Genomic DNA, 15067 nt, shown 5'->3' with positions numbered 1-15067 from the left:
CTATTTATGAAATTGTATGAGCTTTGCACAGGTCGAAAGGAATAAAGACTCCTTTCGAACAAATTGAGCGCATTTTTTTAGTCCTGTTCATTTGTTCAATTCCATCCCATCTAATAATAAATCCCAAACATAAAAATACGTATTAATTGATGTTTTACATATTAATACACACAACCTGTGTAACAGGTAGGCCAAATCGGCTCCATCAGTTGATACAATGCAACGTACAATAACAATTTTAAACCCGAAAACTTTCTATCCTAAAACCCACCTTTTTTACTTTATCCTGAATAGCAATTTCGTTTGAGTTCTTATTCAAATAGTTCAAAAATCTAAATCTTTCTAATGCAATTAGCGGAGTTGAGGCGATCAAATAATTATTACTACATTTCGTACGACTCAACATACGTCTGGAACATGGATTGGATGCTATAAAAATCTCAATTCCAAATCTCCTTCTGACTTCCATTCACATAACTATTATTTATTCGCTCGTTAAGTCCATTGTCGACATAATGGTCTGAACACTGCACTTAAGCCTTTCGTAAGAACTTATTCCCATCTGGATTGTCCCCCTTAGCAAGGAATGACTATCCGGCTATGTGGTAAAAATAAGTCTAGTAAGCCGGAAATGGTCGCCGGCATATGCTTAGAGGTCATTATGTTTTCATTCCTGTGGCAAGGATCCGGAGGCATACGTGTGGCGCTGAATAACCTAGCCTTACCCCGAAATCGTGGAGGACTAAACCTACATATTCCGGCTATCGCTACACAGGCACTGCTAACCAGCAGGTATTTCACTGAAAAGGAGTGTATGCCTGTCGGAGGACAACAGATGTTATGCGCTGGGAATCCGCCCGACATAACATCCATTTCATCGACATATCCTTGTCTTAAAAAGGTTGTCATGCAACTCGCATACATCCCGGACACCGTTCCCAACATAAACGCCCGAGCGCTACGACGGATGTTAGTTGAGAGGCTTCCTGACTGCAGTATAGAGCAGGAATTCCCAAAACTAAGCTGGCGAATAGTTTGGACCAACATCAGCTCTCGGCGGCTTTCATCGGCACAGAGATCCGTTTTGTACCTGTTGGTCCACAACAAGATAGCCCATGGAGAGCTCATGGCGAGGATGAACCGAGGTTCATCAGCTTGCACAGAGTGTTCCCAGGAGGATACACTGGAACACAAATTCACGTTGTGTTCCAGAGTGTCATCGGCCTGGAATACTCTGCTGCAAGCAATCCAACATGTCGATCCCGCCCTTACTCCTACATTCCTGTCCCTCCGCTTCCCTGTACTAACGAATATTAGTAAAAGTAAGCGAATCCAAATCCTAAGTTTGTTTGCAAACTACATCATCCACATTATTGGAAACAATAATGCTGTGATAGATGAAGAAGTCCTTAAATGTTCATTGTAACCTGTGTCTTTGTTTTTTTCCTCTTCTTTTTTGTTCCACCTATATCTATTGTAAGCTAGTATATAAGTTAATTTCTCTTTCTTTTCTTTTTTAATAAACATTTTTACAAAAAAAAAAATTATGCCAAGAAGAGGGAGAGAGAAAGAATCGTCTGAATCAGGCATGAGCAACCTCAGCACCACGGACCGTATGCGGCCCTCGAAGTGGTTTTAAGCGGCCCGCGAAGTTTTAAAGCCAATAGCAAATGTTATATCAAATGTCATTAAGAATTAAAAGTGCAAAATATTCGGTTAATACAACACTCAAAAATAAGGAAAACAGGATTTTAAATCCTAATTCACCTTTTAAGTATACAGCAATGCGTCTAGTCCGAAACAGTCCGGATAAAAGCAGCTTTACTACATTCATTATTATATCAATGCATCCTGTAATGTGGCCCGCCAACCAGTTTTTGATTTTGAATGTGGCCCGAAGCTTTAAAAGATTGATCACCCCTGGTATAAAAATGATATGGCTTCTGGATCACGGATTAAAACAAATCCTGCAAAATGATCATTTCGTTGAAAACTTTTACAGTTCTGCTGTGACTTGAAAATAACAATTGTCTACATTTTAGTATCTATTTTTCGGATGGATTTCACAAGGACAATTTCGCAAAGGAGAATAGTGTTTGGAAAAATTTCTTCTCATAATAGTACGTAATATAAAGATTCTTATTGGTATAACTTTCTGAACCACGTTCAAACATACACATTTACTCACCGCGATGCTTTTGCCTTCGTTCGCCTAAATGACGGATAGACTGTGCGGTGGCGGCACTGGCTTACGTGCCTGTAAGCTTTGTGCCGATGCCGGAATAGTCGTACAGCCAACACACGAGTGCAATGTTTCATGAATGAAAATATCACAATCGATGCAAAATACTTGCTGGCAGGCGCCACACTCATACACCATTTTATCCGTACCAATCAAGAGCGTTTTCTGGCATGCGTAACAGTTTGTTACCGGTGGATCTCGTGGCTCCTGCACCTGTACCTGCTCCAGCGGTAGTTCGTTAAAATGTGGCACGGGAAACAGATGATGGTAACTGCGAGCAAGATGTGGTGCCGATGCCAACGTAAGACCGCATGCTGAACACTCCACCGGCAGCTCACAGTACTTGCTGTAGCACTGCGGGCAATGGTAGCCGCCCGAGGTAAGCTTGGCCGGTTCATCTGCACTATCAATGTGGCACATGCACATCGTCAACGGTGGTTCCTTGCCTGATTCTGTCTTGCCATGTGGGAAACCCATTTTAATTAGCGAAAATTCCTGTTGATTACCGGCCTGCGGTGGATCGATGTGCTGCAGCAGTTGATCCTTGTAGTGCGCATCGTCAAGTACAGCACCGAACATCCCGCCAGTTTCAGTGCACAGGAACTTACAGATTCGAATTTCAGCTGACAGGGAAAGCACGGAGCATCGTACGCCTTCCGTTTTAAGATTTTCTATAGTCAGATGAACGTCGTTGGGATCGCAGCTGGTCAAACTTCCCATGATGATCAAAATTTCCCTGCTGGCGTGTTGTGGGATCATGCGTAACGTCTTCAGTGCTAGCTCCAAACCATTTTGAAGCGATGGTTCTCCGACTAGTTGTACCCCGGTGTTTAGTGCATGTACCGCCTTAATATGCTTTCGGGAGCTACCACCCAGTTCAGATATCTTTTCCGCGCGCTTTGCTTTCATTGCAATCACACCAAGCTGGGAGATAGGATTCTGATCGAAAAACTCCTCAATGAAAAGTTCAAGCAACTTAAGCGAACAGATAAAACGGGTTGGTTTTAGATCCGGTACGGTCATAGCCTCGGAACAATCGAGCAGCACGTATAGATGGCGCATCATGCCGAGCTTGCTGAAGCCACGCTTCATTGCTTGCCGCTTGCGTTTGTTTTTCTGGATGATGTCCGAGACGGAACCCTCGATAAGGCCATCGTCGTCTTCCTTGATTGCTTCCCTGGGGAATTTTGGGGGACCGGAACAAATGTATTAAATCGCTCGGTATGACATGCAGTAGTTTGCACCGCACGACGTTTCTTACCATGTTTTCTCGTATCCTGTCTCCCAGCGATATTCCTTAGGATCTTCTTCATCCGCCATTGTGTTAGTTTCTGTTATTTCGAAGTTTTTAAGCTATTTGCTAAGAAATTACACAATTATTTCGTTGCTATTTCGTATAGTTTGTTCGTGGCGCACCGGTGCTAGCTGTATTGTTGTTTACATCGTGACACATTGGACCTAGGTGGTGAAGAACGAAATAACTTATCGAAACTACTGTCATTATACAGTTGTCAAATAAACGTCAAGAAGCAGCCAAGAGAAAAAAAAAACACACGCACGAATTTCAGTGCATGTTTTTTCTACCACACAATATTCTAAATTTCGTGCAATTGTTTTTACTATTTTAGTGAAATCAAAACCGACTAACAATGGCAACAAAGGTAGCAGCCAAGAAATTCAAATGGGCGCTGGATTTCAATACCAAGTTCGTACATCCATTGAATTATTAAAACCTGGTGCTCTCATGGTGGCACAAGGCTAAACAAATAGTGATGTTCTCAATACTTGTTTTGGTATAAAATGTTTCTTCGCTTGTTTTGGTTGCAGGCCTCGCAGCGGCGGTTCCGATATTGCCGCTCCGCCCGGTTATAATCCGTCGGCTGATGTGATCAGCAGCAAGGTGGTGAATCAAACTGATCAAAGTCACCTAATCCTGAAAAAATCGTGGGAGATTGCCCTCGGACCCATCAAACAATTCCCGATGAACCTGGTTATCATGTACATGTCGGGCAATTCGATTAGTATCTTCCCTATCATGATGGTGGTGATGATGTTCATCCGGCCGATCAAGATGATGCTTTCGACGCATTCCACATTTAAAGTGATTGAAGGTATCTCTGCAACCGGCCAGAAGCTGGTATTTCTGCTGGGCAACCTCGTCAACATCGGTCTGGCTCTGTACAAGTGTCACAGCATGGGCCTCCTTCCAACGCATGCGTCCGATTGGTTAGCATTCGTCGAACCGCAGAAAAGATTGGAATACTCCGGCGGTGGCATCTCGTTACTTTGAGCCGGAACCAGCAATACACAACACGGAGATGCATTTTGGTAAACAGTTTGTATTTATTTTTCACTACCACATAGAGGATGGTGAGAGGAGGAAACAATAAAAAGACGTAAAGCATATACAAAATAGCAAAGATTTGATCTGTGTCAATCAGTAGCCGGTTTTAAAACAAATTACAGTACTCTAGCAAAGAAAATAACTAATTTAGAGCCATCCTGAGTATAGTATGCACAAACAACAATCCCACTAGCCGCGTGACAGCAGGTGTCCAGGTTTCTTAGTTACGGTTTCTTGTACTGATCCGCAAATTCTTTCGCCTTTTCCAATAACTTTCCCGGTTCGTCAACTCTCGGTACCTGAATGAGTGAAAATAGAACGATCAGTAAACGAAGGCTACGTCATATACTTGAAACAGGAACTGTTGCTCACCTCATAATTTTGCGAGACGTATATTCCGGTGTAAACACCGGCACCGAATGTCAGCTGTTAGGGAAGAAAGAAAAAGCAAGTAAAGGTCACTTAATCTGATCACAACTTTCCCTCTCTTCGTTGATTTTTAAGCATCAAGCTTTTTTAGATCTAAAAATAGTCCACTACTAGCGGTACACCTGCTGCTCATCGTTGATTCGATCGAAACACGGAGATTATGCAATGTTTGTCCTGTAACGTTTCGATCATGTGATGAGCGCAAACAAGCAAATCTTCCAAAATACTGGAGAAAACTTACCAAAAACTTCAACATGTCTGTTATTCCGAGTGGCTCCACTTTGGACTGCTGTTGCTTAACCCTTGGGGTGCTAAAAAACGAAAATGCACTGCGGAATCTCTTGTTTGGAAAATGAGGTAAACAAATGGAAACTGTCAAATCACACAAATCATGTTCGAAAATGATCATGGCTTTTCGAATATGCTTCTTTTCTCATATAATTTATCATTCTAAATTGTTCCATATTTGTTATAAAATATGCCGTTTCAAAGGTAAATTATGAAGGATCTGCAGAATTTGTTTCTTTATTTTCGTAAAATGAAGGTAAAATGAATAATTCGCCATTCGCCAACCGACATTGATGTACATCAATTTGACATTTGACGTTTGCTGCAACACTGCGTACCAACAACAAATCAAGGCCAACTTCGCAGTAAAAACGTTCTGTTAAAATTTTCAGCTGTTGGACTGCGGTGAGTCAAACGCGTTCGTGAATCAATTGTTTCGTCGGCCAAATACAGGTAAGCATCATCACCCCCAACTCCTCAACATCCTCATCTTCATCCGTGTCTTGTTTGGGTTCAAAGTTTCATCAGCGACCTACGTGTCTCTGGCGCGGCTATTTGAGGCGCATCTGTACGGTCTATGCATGCCATTGCTTCCTGATCGTACACCGTGTTGAGACCTTTCTGTGAACCCTTGCAAATACCGGAAAAAATAAGTGTGGTGCAAAAACAAAAAAATCACGTCAGCGCTTTCCCATTGGTGATATTTATAGATCGTGCCGTTCCCATTCTGAAATCTTGATAAAGCGCATTATAGTTCTGCCAAAATGACTCTCGTCTGGGGCATTATTGCATCGTTTTTGTACGTGGAAATATTTGTGGTGCTTTTGCTCGTTCTACCACTCCGGAGCCCGCAGCAATGGCATCGATTTTTCAAATCCCGCTTCCTGGCCATGCTGAGCCGCCAGGCCCAGACCTATTTCTATCTGTTACTGGCTGTACTAGTTCTGTTCCTGCTGGAAGCCATCCGTGAAATGCGTAAATACTCGTCCAACGGTAAGTGGCGGAAGGGAGAAAATTTGCTGCTGAAGACGCAATATTGACTCATGTTTTTTCGATTATTGTCTCAATTGCAGATCACACACACACCGAAACACACTTGAATGTGGAGATGCAACACAGCATGCGATTGTTCCGGGCACAGCGAAACTTTTACATTTCCGGCTTTGCCATCTTCTTGTCGTTGGTGATCCGGCGCTTGGTGTCACTTATCAGTGGTCAGGCAGTGCTGCTGGCACAAGCTGAAGCTTCCATGAAGCAAGCGCAAAGTGCAACCAGCGCCGCTCGCACCTTGATGAATCAGCAGAAGGATGACGATAAGAAAACCGATGCCAAGGATAAGCCGGCTGGTGGTGATGCTCCGAATGTAAGTTTATCATATTATGCACCGCTGTAGCGCTCCTTTTGTCATTATCGATTTGCCTTTACTTTCAGACCGATGAGCTGAAGAAGAAAATTACCGAGCTTGAGCAAGAGCTGGCCAAGGAGCGCAAGGATAAGGAAGCGATGAAATCACAATCGGAAAGCCTGAACCGCGAATATGACCGCCTAACGGAAGAGTACAGCAAACTGCAGAAGAAAATCACTATTTCTAGTGCGGACAAGAGTGACTAAGGTGATGGGCCCACGTTTTCCTGTTAATCACCATTATTTTTATTGTTTTTCATTTACCGGTTTATAGGGGTTTGTTTCTTTATGCCAATTTCAAATGTGCGTACATTTCTTTTCTACCAATGATGTTCATCAGTCATATAAATTTAAGTGTTTTTCACCATACACATATACATATATACTTTTCGACTAATTCACGGTTTGCCTCATAGAGCAGGGACCAGTTTTTTCTTACCCTATGAAGAGCAATTGCATTTCTTTCGAATTAATATTCAATGCTTCAGTAAGCAACTTTAGGAGCGTTGGGTTTTACGGTGAACTTTACGAGCGAAAATTTAAAGCAGTGAAAACTTCACTATGCAGCAGAGGAAGGAAGATATCCTTTTCCAGACAGGGTGATATTAAACGAAAGTACTGAATTTCGAGCGACAACACAAATCTTAACTGTTTGCAACTAAACAAAAAAATCTATTGAATGTAAGAAACCGAGACAAAATAAATGTTTAATAACGAAACCTAGCATTGAATTCAGTTGAATTATGTTTAACTCTTTGAAACAGACATTCGATGCATCACGCGTTTAAGTAATCTATTTCATCATCGTTTGATAAACACCAAACGTACCTGATACATATGGTGTGCCTTGAACCTCTGCCTTGATAATCATAATCAGCAAAAGTTGGCCGTGATAAGATTTACGAGTTTACATGCAACGGTGAATGATCAATATGCGTATTGCCGGCTGTGTTCCTCTTCGTCTCGTGTCTTCTTAGTACGGCATCAGTGGCGGATTTACACTTCTTGGGGCCCTAAGCGGGAAAGCAAACGCGGCCCCTGCGAAATCCTTCCATTGAGAAAATAGTTCTGATTTTATACACTTGCGAGCACGGGGCCCCCGGCAGCCGCTTAGTCCGCGTACCGTTAAACGCGCTAATGTACGGCATCCGCATTACGTGCCTTAACTATCATATAATTTGCCTTTGCCACATTCAAACCATCCATTCACAGCTTTTCCAAACATCTCAGCTTTTCATTCCCCTTTTGCACAATCCCGAATACTTCTTTCGTGACACTACAATATCAAGAGCCTGCCATTACTGACTTTCCTTGATTTTATTTACCCGTAGCAGGATGGTTAATAAATTGTAAAGGAATTGTATGAATATGTTCGTATTGGTACAAAAGCCCCTCACGGTCTATCACGGTCAGTAACCGGACTGTAACCCCGTACGCAGAGCGGCTTAACTTGCTACGTATAAAATAGGACAAATAAAGACGACAGGCCAGGACCTTTTGAGGTCATAGTAGCACAAAAGAAGAAGAAGGCATACAGATCACTACTTTAAATTTGGGCGCAATTTTACTTTATTTGGCGTCAATGACCGCTATTTTAAAACATCTCACCGGTAGGATACTGTAAGTCAATTTAGGTCTTCTATATTGACAAGGAAGGCCTATCAGAACCAAGTAGAACCATGCAGCCGCAAGAAAGCCCAAGATAATGGATTGACAACCTGACAAGATGAAAGAGAAGCTTGTTTTATAATTTCACAATTTCACTTTATTTGGCGTCAATGACCGCTATTGGAAAACATCTCACCGGCAGGATACTGTAATCCTAGTGATGTTCGAGAGGAAATCTTAGAATTATCCTTTTCCCCGTACGTGCGGCTAATCTCACTATAACAACATTCTGTACGAGTTTTAGGATATACTCGCATTAATAGTACAGCGAATTGGACTAGCCATATATGGGTGTACATATATCAGAATGGCACCGAACGACAGAACTCGTGAAGCCAATTTAGGTCTTCCATATTGACAAAGAAGGCCTAGTAGAACCACATTGAGATTGCGAGGGTCCGTTGATGCGTCCGCAAGAAAACCCAAGATAATGGATTGACGAACGACTCCACTTGATCGTATGCTTGATTCAAAGAACTTCTGCAGCAGACAATGAACGTGAATCGGTTGTAGTACCTGACAAGACGAAAGAGAAGCTTGTTTTTTTAATAATCGAATCGGAAACAATAGCACTTATTGAAAATATTTCATAAATGTTTGAATCAATACGAATTTTCGATCCAGGAGACAATATGCGTTAGATACGCTAGTGTGCAACTTAACGAGAATGTTGCAATCGTGGTTTTTTTGTGGACCGTGTACTAGTGAGATTTTAGGGGACTGCGAAAGTATCTCATAACAGGAGATTATATCGAAGACGCTGATCTGTCTTCGAAATAACCTCCTGTTACAAAATACTTTCGCAGGCACCTAAAACCTCACTAGTACACAGTCCACAAAAACCCACTCCAAGACCCTATGTAATGGAGATATAAGGTTTGGAATACGACCTTCGATATCTTCATGGATTTAATACCTTCCGGCTCAAGAATTAGACAAATATTTGTATAAATGTGTATAAACTTCCACTAGCGAGATCTATCTATCAAATCCTCGCCATTACTGAAGAACGAGATCATGATCCATTATTGGTCGACGTGAAAGACGAGGTAGGAGCAGAGTAATAGAAAAGGGACTAATATTAGTGCGATGAAACACGATGAATACAGGATTTTATTATATTATTTTTTTATCTTTATTAAACCATTCTCTACGTAGTTCACGGACGAGGGCCATCCTTTGTCAATCCATTATATCGGACTTTCTGACGGACGCATCAACACCATCACTCCATCTCTGTCTGAACTGTCCTTCAATGACTCTTTTGTCCATGTGGACGATCCAAAAGGACTTTTCGGGCTAGGTCGTCCGGTGCCATTCGAATGACATGACCAACTCACCAGAGCCTGGTGTAAATGTTCGGAGTGAATTCTCTACCACTTCCATCGCTGTGGAGTTTACCGCGCGAAGTTCGGTTTATCGAGATGCTTTGTATTTTTAATGTTTCGGATAATCGCTTATTTAGGATAGCGAAGCCGGCGGTCCCTTGTTATGAGTTGCATTTTTGAGTATGTTGAAATCGCGTTTATTACGCGGCCTTTCCTGTTGTAGTGTTTATGCAGCTGCATGTTGTAGCTTTGAACCTAAGTTGGCCATACGATCCTGCGTAGCATCCTGTTTTATTTTAAGCAGCGTTCTGTTCTTTGTTCTTTTTTAACTAGATTTTCATTGCATCTTTCCTAACGTTTGTCTAGCCTGGAAGAACACATAATATTTTTCGATGGTCCTGATTTTCTCACGCGTACGTTATGATTTTTGTCGCATTCGTTACACCTGGCGAATTTAATTCGCTGTACGATAGTGACTTCATCTTATAACTCAAAGATCTTGCCATTATAGCGGCTTCTCTATTTTCCTTCCGGAAGCCAAACATCCTTCTCAGCATTTTCCTTTCGAACACGACACTTACAACCTAAATCTCTTTAGTTTGATTCCGAAAATAAGATTTTAAATAATTAATTAAATTAAAATCATAGTTAAACAATTTAAAAATTAAAACAATACTGTACTATTAGAAAAATATTGTTATTAAGACATATTTAATTATTCTCTAATGCCAATACTGATTTTGTGCAACAACACACTATATTATTGCTATAAAATATGTCCATTTTCTTTCAGAGATATGTATTAAAATGATGTAAAAATAAATTCAGTGATGAAATCTCAAAGTTCCATCCGGGGCACTCGTAAAAGATTAACTATAATGCAGAGTGGTTCATAATTAACATTGATAATACACCAAAAGAAGAAGAAAAACCACGAATAATTCTAATTTAAGCAATAGAATGACATAGCGTATTATATGATTTAAACTTACCTATTTGTTATCTTTTGTTTGATCAATTGTCATCATTCTTAATCACACGTACCAACATACTGATGTGTTTTTTTGTGCTTACTTTTTCTTTCTACCACTAGCATCGCATTACACGGTTTTTTTTACCTATCGGAAGAATAACAAATCATCTAAATGAAATACAAAACCTTCTACGTATGGTTCGATTCGTTCGTTCCTATTTGATTGAATCCGTATCGTGTCGCCAGAGAACAGCGCGCTGTAGAAATACAATTAAACTAATCAACCAACCGGCAAGTGGATTTAATTGGCCTGTGAACGAAAAACGATACAAAGCAAAAATACGATAAAATGAGAATAGGTGTGGTGGCTTTGAAAAATGCATACTTTCACGCGCCGCACAGATGCATCCGCTAGCGGACGGGATTAACCACCCCACTAGTATGTCCTAGTGGACTTATATAGATGGTAGGGAAATAGGATAGGGGATCAAAATTTTAACACTACCCAAACCACACACACACACACACACACACACTTTCCAATCAATCCGATCAGTGCTGGGGAAGGTTTGAAATGGAACCTGTCATTTCCGGTTCCGTCGTTTGAATGCGAAGGACATTGGGATTGAAAATTTATAGACCAATCAAACCCTGCTCGCTCGGGGCGGCCCGGTGGTGCATGTGAAAAACGGCGCCCGTCCACACGGCAGGGACCGGGTTCAAATCCCATCCGGACCGTCTCCCCGTAGCATGGACTGACTATCCGGCTACGTGGTAAAATAAGTCTTGATACGGCCAGGCCGTTCTAACCGAGCAAAAAAAAAAAAAAAAAAAAAAACCCTGCTCGCTACACTACTGACCTGCACCATCATCGGAAAGCAGCTGAAAGTGGCCCCGTTCGTCCATCCGTAGGCGACTCCATTTCGTCAGTGGTGTTGGATCTGCACCGAAGGGTGTTTGGTTATGACAAAAAAAGGGAAAAAGGGGAAAGTACACTTGAGGTTAGGGACACTGTCAAAAATGGCGTTCGATTGTGGTTCGAAGCATTGTAAGTTGTGGTTACTATCCATCCGAACCGCCGTTACACACTTACCATAATAGATGGTTTCGCGCTTGCGGATGTAACCGGAATCGGGTACGGTCAGTACGCAGCTGATCGAGGTCGGTGAGATGAGCAAATGTTTATCGATTTTCCCGTAAACGGTCTTATTGTACATGTGGTTAGCATCGGCAGTGACCAATGTGCGCGAACTGACCAGGAATAGATTACCGCTGACACTGTGTTTTATGGTGAGAAAGGAGAACACAATAGTAGGAATAATACAATTAGTTACAGTTACATGTCCGTGGTTGCGATGATGTACTTAGGGTTTTAAAAGATCATTTCATTACACTTACATCAGCAGAAGGTTCGGTTCCGGATATATCATGAACACGCTGCATTTGATTAGCAACATAGTTTCACTTTCACCATCATTTTCGTAATGTAGAAGTAACGTTTTTTCGGGCACTGGAACGAATAAACAGATTGCATTTAAAACAAAAAAAACTTTAATTGGAAAGTATTGTTTCGTGTAATTAATAAAAACAACATGAGCACATCGTGGAAGGAACGTGGATTTTAAAGCATACACTTTTCCCATACTGCGTCCTGATTCATGTGCAAAACTGAGCTTTTGGACAGAGACGCATTCAGGGCAATGAAAATGGGGCAGTTTGGGCGGAAAGTGAACGTTCGCATTGTCCGTATTATTTTATGTGCCACTTCCTGTAGTACCTGCATTGATGGACGTTTTTATATTTTTAATGATTCATTTGCATAATTCTCACTATGTTCATAATTTATGAGCAACCAGGCAAGCTACATGAAATAATGCAAAAGATGCATAATGTACTAACTGGTGGTATCGTCGTTAGTTTGTTTCGTCGAATGGTTTGTGGCATGGCAATTTTATGTTTTGTATGTGTTTTTTGTTATGCTTATGAGAAACTGTACAGACATTGCAAAATGTATATTGGATATTATGTTTCAATATAAGCCAGCCAGGCAAAGAGAGCTTTCTGTGATGATTGATTCAAAACGTATTAATAATAAACCAGCTTAAATCATTAACTACAATACAAAACACTCAATATGGCATATTTCATCATTTAAAAGCAATTGCAATGATGCAGAAGAATGGAAACTAAGTGCGTTATAAACTGAAGCTACGAGATGCCGAGAGCCATTCATTCGCTTGTAAGATTTGGTGGGACCAGCAGAATGTGGTCTATTATGAGCTACTGCAACCAAGCGAAAACATCACCATTTCAGTTCAACGAACGATGACTGCTCCCCAAACTGTGGTACGTTGCTTCGGTGTGTGCCCCGAGGGTTTTCGACCTGAGAAGAGCCACAACTTTGATCGGATACCTGCTGTACTACAGAAGCGGAGGTATACGCGTTCCTCTGGAGCAACTGGCTCTTCCACGCAAGAAAGGTGGTCTGAACCTTCAGCTACCCCAAACAAAATGTATGGCGCTCCTAACAAACCGGTACGTGAAAGAGAGGGAGTGCTTGGAAGTTGGTTTCCAGCATATCGCTAGTGCTGGAAACCCACCGAACCTCTCGGGCATCCCGACAACGTACCCATGCTTAAGAGCAGTGATTCAGGAGATGGCTTATATTCCGCTAGTTCCTTGTGAACCCTGCTCAACAAAACAGATCATAAATAAACAGATCCAGAGATTCGCAGTCGCCAAAATCATGAGGACAACACCCTACGTTGACTGGAGAAACGTCTGGAGAAACATACACAATAAACAGCTGAATTCAACACAACGTTCCACGCTTTACATGTTAGTAAATGGAAAGGTTCCTCATGGGGAGCTTTACAGCAGATGGGACGGGGTTTTTGCTAACTCTTGCGAGACGTGTAATGCTCTGGACACTCTCGAGCACAAATTCGCGATGTGTCCAAGAGTGAACGGAGCCTGGAGAAGTCTCCTTAAAAAAGTAAATCATCATGTGCCTGAACTCGTCGACCCGTCCTTCAATGTGCTGCGCTTTCCTGCTCTGGGAAATATAAGAGCCAGTAAACGCGTGGCTGTGTGCAAACTGTTTGCAAATTATATCATCCACATCATTAGCAATAATGATGATGCGATTGATATAAACGTCCTTGATGTAGTTCTGTCCAACCCGTAAATGTATGTTGTGTATATATGTATACACATTGCCTGTTTAAAACCTTTCTTTTTTTCCTTAATGTTACAATGTTTGTTAATGGTATGTAAATATGTATGCTAATAAAAATTTTTATAAAAAAAAACGATAGTGGTAGTTAATTCTGATCGCTAAAACCGCCACTGACGGACGAAAATTGATTCGTCTAAGACGAGAAGTCTTAGAAAATCGGTACTAAAAAGGTACTAAACACCAAATTAGTTTATAACTTGAGAATGCTCGTCCTGCCAATTACTCGTAGTGCTATTAATTACTACTACTGCGGTTCCAATCGATAGAGTATGTTCTGATTGACCAGTACTTCTCCAATTACAAACACGTCAACTAATGGATCGATGTATGGATAGTGTCCAAAGAGACATTCGTTTTTCGAAGTAGTATTCGAAAATATATAGTTACATGATTGACGATTATGAGTAACCGAAAGTATTGATCACTCGCAACACTGTGAGTTCTCCCTTGAAGACATCTTCACACATGGAGATAGATGGTTGGAGATTGCACGTATCGGAAGCGAGCGTCTAGAAGACATCCGTGGTAGCTGATGTAGCTTCCCCAACAACGCGATCACTTCAACGGAAGTAATCGTTGTGGAATGCAGAGACATTCATAGTAAATGCAAGTCTCCCCCAACAACGCGATCACTTCAACGGAAGTAATCGTCGTGGAATGCAGAGACATCCGAGCTATCCCCTAACAACGAGTTTACCCTCACCGGATGTAGAAAGAGATAAGATTCGTCGGCTAGGACTATAAAAAGCGACGGTAAGGAACAAATTTTGACTAATTTCTCAATTGTGCTTCGCAGGCGTTCGTGAGTAGGTTCATGGGGAGTAGAATAATTTGTAACAAAAGTTGTTTTTATAACAACGAAGTGATGATCCGCGTAATTTTATTGATGTATGACCATGATTAAGAACGCTATTATACTAGTGATGGATATTTTCAAAAGGACTATGTATACGGCAGACACAATAGTATCAAGCTATATTTGATTCTATATGTTTAGAAGCACAATGGAAACAACCGAGAAATCAGTGTTACCAAGGCTGTTGAACGCAACCCATATTATGAAGAAATAGTCTTCATAATTTTATTAAATGTTCAATGTCACCACTAGTTGTACTAATCTCTAGTGTATTACAATCTGAGACTGGATCTTACT

At 41.3% G+C, this 15067-nt stretch overlaps 4 protein-coding genes and 1 long non-coding RNA gene across 7 annotated transcripts in view; 2 read left to right on the top strand and 3 right to left on the bottom strand.

The window, feature by feature from the left end:
* Positions 1-1526: 1526 nt before the first annotated feature.
* LOC125767226 (general transcription factor IIH subunit 2) lies at positions 1527-3683 on the bottom strand. Its single transcript, XM_049433581.1, has 2 exons — positions 3504-3683; positions 1527-3419 (listed from the first exon to the last, which is right to left on the bottom strand). The coding sequence occupies exons 1-2, from the start codon at positions 3560-3562 to the stop codon at positions 2213-2215; spliced, it is 1266 nt and encodes a 421-aa protein (XP_049289538.1). The 5' UTR covers positions 3563-3683; the 3' UTR covers positions 1527-2212.
* Positions 3684-3777: 94 nt separating this feature from the next.
* LOC125767245 (ER membrane protein complex subunit 4) lies at positions 3778-4662 on the top strand. The gene is made up of 2 exons (XM_049433614.1): positions 3778-3947; positions 4070-4662. Exons 1-2 carry the CDS (start codon positions 3892-3894, stop codon positions 4530-4532), a joined length of 519 nt encoding a protein of 172 aa, XP_049289571.1. The 5' UTR covers positions 3778-3891; the 3' UTR covers positions 4533-4662.
* A 192-nt stretch (positions 4663-4854) lies between these two features.
* Positions 4855-5405, bottom strand: LOC125767252 (uncharacterized). Its single transcript, XR_007418752.1, has 3 exons — positions 5257-5405; positions 4959-5012; positions 4855-4885 (listed from the first exon to the last, which is right to left on the bottom strand). It is a non-coding gene; the product is annotated as an uncharacterized LOC125767252 (long non-coding RNA).
* A 221-nt stretch (positions 5406-5626) lies between these two features.
* LOC125767237 (B-cell receptor-associated protein 31) lies at positions 5627-7438 on the top strand. Of its 3 annotated transcripts, none has more exons than XM_049433603.1 (4): positions 5627-5756; positions 6014-6296; positions 6377-6666; positions 6735-7438. In XM_049433603.1, exons 2-4 carry the CDS (start codon positions 6068-6070, stop codon positions 6912-6914), a joined length of 699 nt encoding a protein of 232 aa, XP_049289560.1. In that variant the 5' UTR covers positions 5627-5756; positions 6014-6067; the 3' UTR covers positions 6915-7438. The 3 variants fall into 3 exon arrangements, with proteins under 3 accessions (XP_049289560.1, XP_049289559.1, XP_049289561.1); XM_049433602.1 differs by having other exon boundaries at positions 5628-5756; positions 6002-6296; XM_049433604.1 differs by having other exon boundaries at positions 5629-5756; positions 6048-6296.
* A 2650-nt stretch (positions 7439-10088) lies between these two features.
* The window catches only part of LOC125767231 (uncharacterized), a 28591-nt gene continuing 23612 nt past the window's right edge, over positions 10089-15067 (bottom strand). Inside the window, exons 4-7 of the mRNA XM_049433589.1 lie at positions 12075-12186; positions 11770-11954; positions 11537-11617; positions 10089-10986 (exon numbers count right to left, since the gene is read on the bottom strand). Coding sequence (XP_049289546.1) covers positions 10892-10986; positions 11537-11617; positions 11770-11954; positions 12075-12186 — 473 coding nt within the window. The 3' untranslated portion in view covers positions 10089-10891. The remainder of the gene's footprint in view (positions 10987-11536; positions 11618-11769; positions 11955-12074; positions 12187-15067) is intronic.

Source organism: Anopheles funestus, chromosome 3RL (genome assembly GCF_943734845.2).
Source record: "Anopheles funestus chromosome 3RL, idAnoFuneDA-416_04, whole genome shotgun sequence".
Taxonomy (NCBI): domain Eukaryota; kingdom Metazoa; phylum Arthropoda; class Insecta; order Diptera; family Culicidae; genus Anopheles; species Anopheles funestus.
The sequence above is the reverse complement of the archived record's forward strand: the minus strand, read 5'-3'. Positions and strand labels throughout refer to the sequence as shown.